Raw genomic sequence first — 7,828 nt, forward strand, 5'->3', positions numbered from 1 at the left:
TTAACATATATTGAACCTGATCCCATTCATGAAGAAGTAGCTTTTAAGAATGAAATAACTTATGTTCCGCCGACTGTTAGCTAGCTGAAAAACAAGTTAGAAGCAGCCAACAAGTCTGGAAATCTAAAACCTGACTCAAAGTCAATGAGTTTTAAAAGAAAATCATCTTCAAAAGCTAAAGGATTAGTGGCTGGAAGGAAGGCGTCTGCTAAGTCAAAATCATACGCATTAATCACAACACAAAATGGGAAATCCATCAAAATATCTCAAATATGGATTCCTAAGGGACTAATTGATCGAGGACCCAATTGAATGTGGGTACCAAAGTTTTTAAATAGTTTCTTGTGTAGGTGATGCATGAGAGCTACAGGAAGGAAGCATGGAGAATACTCTTCTAAGTATACAATTTAGAAGATCAACAATGGCCTTTGCAATTCTAGAGGACTAAGTGTTTTATGTTTTAAAAATATTTTTGGTCCTAAGGACCTCAAAACAGTTTGTTTATTCATCTTGTACATGCACAAAAAAAGAGAGGGAAAATTTATTTTAGAAATAAAGATACGCTTAGACAAAAGGCCTTAGTCGATCTATTAGACGAGGTCGTCTAAGGAAAAAAGCGTGTACTTAGACGTATTTTGCTCACACTTTATGCATCTAAGTCTGTGTGTCTTGGTTAATAGTCTGCGCGGTTAGACGTTAGATGTTTTTACGTCAAGAGCAAGTGGATGCTCACGTCTAACCAAACACACGTCTTATGCGTGATGTTCATGCATAATTAGACGTCGACGTCTAATAGACGTCGACGTCTAATAGACGTTAGACATTTATAAGACACGTAATTAGACGCTTGCGTCTAATAGACCCATGCGTCTAATAGACGTTTAAATTTCATAGGTTGGCGTAAGTAAGAAAAACGTTTAATTACGTGTATTAGACCAATCAAGGACAGCTGTCCCATGTGAGGTGATATCTAATTTTCCCGTTCAAACATAAACATAGTCATCTCCAAATAACATGAAGACACATGTCTTTCAAGTTAAGAGAAAATGACAAATATACCCTCAAAATAATGATGACTACTTGGAAAGGACGTCTAATATTAATTGATGGGCCATACCCCTAGGAAATATGACGATTATACTATGCGACTCTTGGGAATCTATATAAGGACACTTTGCATGAGATTGAAAGTTTTTTCTCACTCAAGTTTTCTAAGAACCCTAGATTTCTTCGATTTTCTCTCTAAGAAACCCTTTTTTATCTTATGTTTGTTCGCATTCTGTCGAAAATGGGAAACAAGAGAATCACACTTGGTCATTGTACTCTGCAGGTTGATTTTCCCTCCGTCTACACGTTCGATCAACAAGATGTGGTCGAGATGTTCATAACCCTTGAATATTCCGGTCTCGGAAAGTACCTTGGCGGGCCGTTCATATTCCATGAAAAGGAAGTTAGGGAGTTCTTCAAATTGGCGACGATGGTCGGCGATTCGATTGTTGCAACCGTGAATGATAAAGAAGTTTCTTTCAACGAAGCCTTTTATGCGGAGTTCTTCGAACTTCCGTCGGAGGGGCACACATTCAACTTGAATCTGCCATCGAAAGTCACAGTAGAGATGAAGACGGTTTTCTCTGTCGATGGCTCGGAGATTCGACTTAATGGTAGTAAGAAGGCTCTCAAACCACAGTTTATATTGCTGAATGACATAGTGGCTAAAGCGATTCAAGGGAAGGCGGGGTCTTTCCATTTATACAGTCAAGATCGTTTTGACTACATGTCCGCCATTTTAAAAGGGATTCAGGTCAACTAGGCATCAACTTCGTACCAGAATCTATGCTTTACGATCAATCAAGTGAACAAGGAAAGTGTAAACTTTATTGCTCAACTAAGTTTCTTGTAGGAACATTTAGGGGTCCCCATGGGGGATTCGGAGCCGATCAACTCTAGCAGGGTGTTCACTGTCTTTACCGTTGCCAACACCCTCGTCCGAATGAAGAACAACAAAGAATCACTGAAGAACAACAAAGAATCGCTATCGGGAGCATCAAGCCAGCATACAGGAGGAAGGTCTGTTACTCGTTCCAAACATTCAATGGCTTTTATCTTGTCTATAGGAGCCAAAAGATCTAAAATCGTCAACGAATCAGAGGCGAGTTCTACTAGTCTTAAGAGTTCTTCGAAGAAGGACTCTGGAATAGTCGATTCCAGAGTCAGGCAAGGTCTAGTCGAACTTGTTTCCATTCCCATGTCTCCCCTGTCTCCAGCTGTGAGTCAGTTACGAAAGCCATCCAAGTCCTCTATCTCAAGAGGAGAAAAATCAAAGGCGCCCAGGGCGTCTAAATCTGTTAAAGCGTCATCGAAGGTAACACCTCCCCAATCTCAGGCCGAAGTGCCTAAATTTAATGTTCATATGTTGGAACAAGACAAATCTGTTTTTATTCCTGTTGAGGAATCTACTGTCGGGCCAACTGTTGAGCCAGTTGGTCCAAACACTGAAAATTTTGACAGGGATCCTTCTCATGTCCTTCAACCCGATATCGTAGCTACTGAAGCTACAGTGTGTTAGGAACTAGAGCAAGGTGCAGTTCTTACTCTTGTCGCTGGTGTTGTATCTGAAAAAGCCATCTCTATTCCAGTCATAGAGCCCCCTGCTTCTAATCCTGTCCCAACAGAGTCCTTAGTGACCAGAAAGCTTGTTCCAGCCGAATCCACGCCGGGACTCTTTATCAAACCCCTTACTACCCACGAAATTATGCGTTCCACAAGACAAGCTGCTAGAATCACAATTGGGGTACCAAGGCCCATTCCAAAACCGGTTGAGGTAATTGGAAAAGGGAAGGATGTTGCAATCGATGTTAATGAGGATGTCTCTACAATAACCTACATCATCAATCTTATGATGGATCAGGCCAACATTATTGTTGCTTAAAAGATAGAGATTTTTGACACTTGGGTCTTGAATAGAATGTCTATCAAGTACGATGAGGTAATCAAGGGAAAAAGCATTAGCAGTCAATGGTTAAAGCTTGTAAGTAATGAAAAGAGAGTCTTGAAATGGGCCAAGACATTAGAGGTTTATGAAGCTCTTGAGAGATAATGGTTGAAGCAAATCTGAGAGGAAGAGCTCTCTTTCTAATTCTGTAGGCCAGAAGAGCCAATTTCAACCCTCTTGAGAAGAGTGCTAAGGCAAAGGAAAAAGCTCTGAAAAGATTGGACGAGATTATGGAGGATTACATCTCTACAGTCACCAGGTACGTTCATGGAGCAAATTGCTCAGGGGCCAGTCCATTTGGAAGCTCTTAGATGAAAGTGAACTTATGGACCTGTCCGATGATCGTAATGTTGATGAAGATGAGCAAGTTGTTGCTCTTCTTATAGAAATAGGAAGTTTTTCAGTTGAGGAAAAACGTCTAATGGCTCAACCCCGTATTGAGCAATCTATGGAACCCTTTCAAACCAACCCAAATACAGAAGAAGAATAAGTTATTAAGGAACCCATTTTATCTCCTGTTAATCAGGAAGAGTAAGTGTTGGAGTTCCCTGTTCTCGAAGTAGAGGCATCTCTAGAGAAGGAGGCTGAGGTTAGTCAGCCTGATGTAGCCAGATCTGAGGGGGAACCCTCAAAAGATAAAGAATCAAAAAAGAGTTCATCATCTGAGGGGGAACAAGCCAAGAATGATGAATCTTCAAAACGGCTTCCACTGTCTCAATGTCTCATTCCAGGATCTCCAAAGTCTCAACCATTTCCTAGTATCACTACTGCAAATATTCATGATAATATTCTCAACCCTTATCATCATTCAAGAGATTTTTCTGATAAGGTTCACAAGGTATGTGAAGAAATTTTGGAATATGAAGAAGAAGAAAAATCTTAAAGTGAGTCAGAGAAGGATGGACCCGAACAGTCCATGCAAGTTTTCACTCATATCAGTCCCATTTAGACCGCTCCAGCAAATTCTCATGAGATTTCATCTAATGAGGGATCATCTGCTTCTGATGGTACAAAGCTTATGAAGTCCATGAAAGCATTGATGGCAACTCTTCAAAAGAATATGGCTGTAATGGAATCCAATATGGTGAAGATTATGAAGACTCAGAAATCAAACAAGAAGAAATTTGCTGATCTTCTTAAGACTCATAATGAGATGGAGCAGACACTGAAAAAGAACACGTATGAGGTTCATATCGTCAACAAGTCATACACCAAATTTGAAAAGAATTTCTTTAAATGGAAAAGTGAGTTTCTTGATTGTGAAAGAGAAAACAACGTTGAAATGCATAATGAAGTTATGGATGGGATGAGCCTGCTTCGAGATGAGTTGGTTGAGATTCAAGATAACATGAGCCGAGCTGATGCTGAAAGGTTAGAACAGGCTGATTCCTTTACAAGAAGGTTCAGGCTGAAGAAGATGCTAAGGTTGTTGCTGAGAAAGAGAAGAATCTTATCACTCAAGGTGAGGACAATAGAGGAAGAAGAGGTGGTGGTGTTTCAATAGGCACCAGGTCCAAGCGAAAGTCAACCAGTGATAATAGCGATAGACCAATCAAAAGAGGCGGAGGTCGCAGCGGCGATCGTGGTGGTAGAAGTTCTAGAGGCGATCGTGGTGGCCGAAGTGGTGGAACTGGTCGTGGTGGCCGTTCTTTTCCTCCTTTTCATAACCTGCTGACTGGTGAAGAGATGAGCGATGAAGGATTCAACTACCCAATCGACCCACTCATAAAAAGGGAAGAACAATAATCTCCTCTCTCTTAATCTATCTTCTATTAGTTTATGAACTTGGTTCCTTGAATTCTGTTTCTGAATATTGGATTCTTTGGAAAGTGTTTTTGTAAGATGGGTGAACAAGTTTAACTCTTTCTTTTATATGATGGATGCTTATTTTGTTATCTATACAAAGTTTTAACATCATCATCAAAAAGGGGGAAATTGTTGGGTCAAATTATTTTGACTAAGTGTCAAAATATTTTGACTATTGGAATTTTAATGATGAGTGTGTATAAAACTTAATTCAAGTCGTCTAATCATTTTTGGTGCAGGTGTATCGAAAACGGGTTATATTAGACTAAGTCTAAATGAGGTTCATTAGACTAATTGGCTATTAGATACATATTGTTAGACGTGCAGTTTAATGGATATGTAGTTAGACGTATAGTCTAACTAACGTAGTTAGACGTGCAGTCTAACAGATACGTAGTTAGACGTGCAGTCTAACAGACGTAGTTAGACGTGCAGTCTAACAGACGTAGTTAGATGTGCAGTCTAGCATGTACGTAGTTAGACGTGCAGTCAAACAGGTACGTAGTTAGACGTGCAGTCTAACAGACGTAGTTAGACGTGTAGTCTAACAAATACGTAGTTTGATGTGTAGTTTAATGGATACGTAGTTAGACGTGCAGTCTAACGGAGACGTAGTTAGACGTGTAGTCTAATAGATGTAGTTAGACGTGCAGTCTAACGTATAAGAGTTAGACGTGCAGTCTAACGTATAAGAGTTAGACGTGCAGTCTAACGTATGAGAGTTAGACGTGCAGTCTAACTCCATCAGATTAATCTAAGGGATGCGTAGTTAGAAGTGCAGTCTAATGTATGATAGTTAGACGTGTAGTTTAACTCCTTCAGATTAGTCTGAAGGGATGCGTAGTTAGACGTGCAGTCTATCGTATGAGAGTTAGACGTGTAGTCTAACTCCTTCAAATTAGTCTGAAGAGATGTGTAGTTAGACGTGCAGTCTAACTCCTTCAGATTAGTCTGAAGGGAACTATAATTAGACGTGTCGTCTAATCCCATTAGACCAGGTGGTCTAATGGATCTTGCTATTAGACGGGGACGTCTAATTTTATTAGACGAGGTCGTCTAAGTGAAATACGTTTAATGCAATGCTTAAGCAGTTGCTTAAAACTAGCACCCGTCTACCCACGATCAACTAGTTGTATGCTACTCCTGCTCTACTTTCCAGTGAAGATTAGTACGATAGCCAGTTGCAACCAATTGATTAATTCCACATAAGCAAATATTCTTTCCACTATTTTTTTCTTACAGGAATATCTTAGAAGAATATTTGGCGCACTACCAGATTGGTACGGCCACGATCCTGGTGCTTAGATTCTACTGTGTACTATGGAGGCGTTCCAATGGAAGCTCGCGACGTGTCATTATGGAAGATTCGATCGTTGGTACCTGTTCCCTATTTAAAGATCTTCAAGAACCACAGATGAATCATCGATCTATCAATACTCAGAGAATAATACGCGAATATACAAACTGATATATGAAAGAACTACTTTATTGCTTTAATGTGTGTTTATTAAGAGAGAGTTAGAATCAAAGCATTGTGTTAGCTGAGTGATATACTTCATTATATTGTAAGTTGAACAGAGTTTGTTCTGTTCAATAGTGAGCTAATCATACAATTGTATTTGATTCTAAGAAACGTATAGTGAATCCTTCCGGTGGTTGGAAGAAGGGGTGACGTAGGAGAGTTTTACTCCAAATATCCATAAACAAATTATTGTGTCATTTACATTCTGTCATCTTCTCATTCTTTGGTTCTTAGCTTCAAAACTGAGCAAACGTTTTCGCACTTGAATCGTTCAAAAGTTTGTAAGGGTTTGTGTAGAATAGAAAGTGATTTAAATCCTAAACAGGATTTCTATCAAACTGTTTTTCCGAAGCCGTCATCAATAGCCAGACCCCCGTCTCTATTGATTATGCTGATCCTATCAAAGAAGTAGATGTTTGTCACCACGTCTACAACAGAGGCAGAATACCTTGTTGTAGGCAGCTACTGTGCTTAATTATTGTGGATTCAACAATAGTTGAGAGACTTTGGCATCTAAGAAGACGAGTATCCTATCTTTTGTGACAACACCAGTGCTATCACAATAACTTATAATACGATGTTGCATTCCAGAACGAAGCATATCGACATTCTTCATCATTTCATCTAGGAGCATGTTGCTCAAAAGCACGTTCAGCTAGAATATGTGCCAATGGATCAGCAAGTGGCCGACATCTTCACGAAACCACTCTCCGAGACTAAGTTTTCTTACTTTAGAAATATTTTTGGTCTTATTGATTTAAATTAATTTAGTATGCATAAATTTAGGGGGAATTTGATAGTCAGCTGATAAGCTAGACGTGTTAATACAGATGTCTCAAATCGTGCTAAAAGAACAGTCATCTAATGACGTTGTACATCATACGGGTTGTGCTTAAGCAGCTTGCAATTTTAGTATAGTTTCACACTAAGCTTCTAGGAAGAGGACTGTTGACACAGCTATTATTGTGAGTCAACAGACGCCTTCAGCATAGACGTCTCACTAAGCTAAAATGCAGGGTATGCGGACAGTACAGTTAGTCGACTATCTAAGTGTATTTAAGACGACTCGTCTTAAGCCGAGTGAGACAATTGTCTTAATCTTATCAATACGATGTCGTTTAAATTACTTGTTGGTTTCCATCTTAGAAAACCTACTTGCTCAACATTTTAGGCTCCCGACGGAAGGGCTTATAGCCTTCGACCAAACTCTGGCTAAGGATTTAACGGAAATACATAAGGTCTTTTTAGACGTCTCTATTCCCATTGATACTCACGGGAAGAAGAAATTTCTAAAGGCGAAGTTTTACCTCGTAAATGACATTGTCTCCAAATCTGTCCAAGCGATGGTAGGATCGTTCAATGCCTACACTCAAGAAAGGTTTGAAATTATGGCAACAATAACCAAGGGAGCGGCCATCAACTGGTCGCCCGTTCTTTTCTCAACCTTGACCTTGATGGTAACGATGCCACAGAAGCAGCATGTTGGCTTCTCTATTCAACTCAGCAGG

General features: G+C 39.7%; 1 protein-coding gene across 1 annotated transcript; it reads left to right on the top strand.

Moving 5' to 3' along the window:
• Positions 1 to 3,317: 3,317 nt before the first annotated feature.
• On the top strand, positions 3,318 to 4,738 carry LOC124935001 (keratin, type I cytoskeletal 10-like). The gene is made up of 4 exons (XM_047475469.1): positions 3,318 to 3,426; positions 3,556 to 3,830; positions 3,942 to 4,322; positions 4,394 to 4,738. Exons 1-4 carry the CDS (start codon positions 3,318 to 3,320, stop codon positions 4,736 to 4,738), a joined length of 1,110 nt encoding a protein of 369 aa, XP_047331425.1.
• The last annotated feature ends 3,090 nt before the right edge of the window (positions 4,739 to 7,828 follow it).

The sequence above is a fragment of the Impatiens glandulifera genome, chromosome 4, assembly GCF_907164915.1.
Source record: "Impatiens glandulifera chromosome 4, dImpGla2.1, whole genome shotgun sequence".
NCBI lineage: Eukaryota > Viridiplantae > Streptophyta > Magnoliopsida > Ericales > Balsaminaceae > Impatiens > Impatiens glandulifera.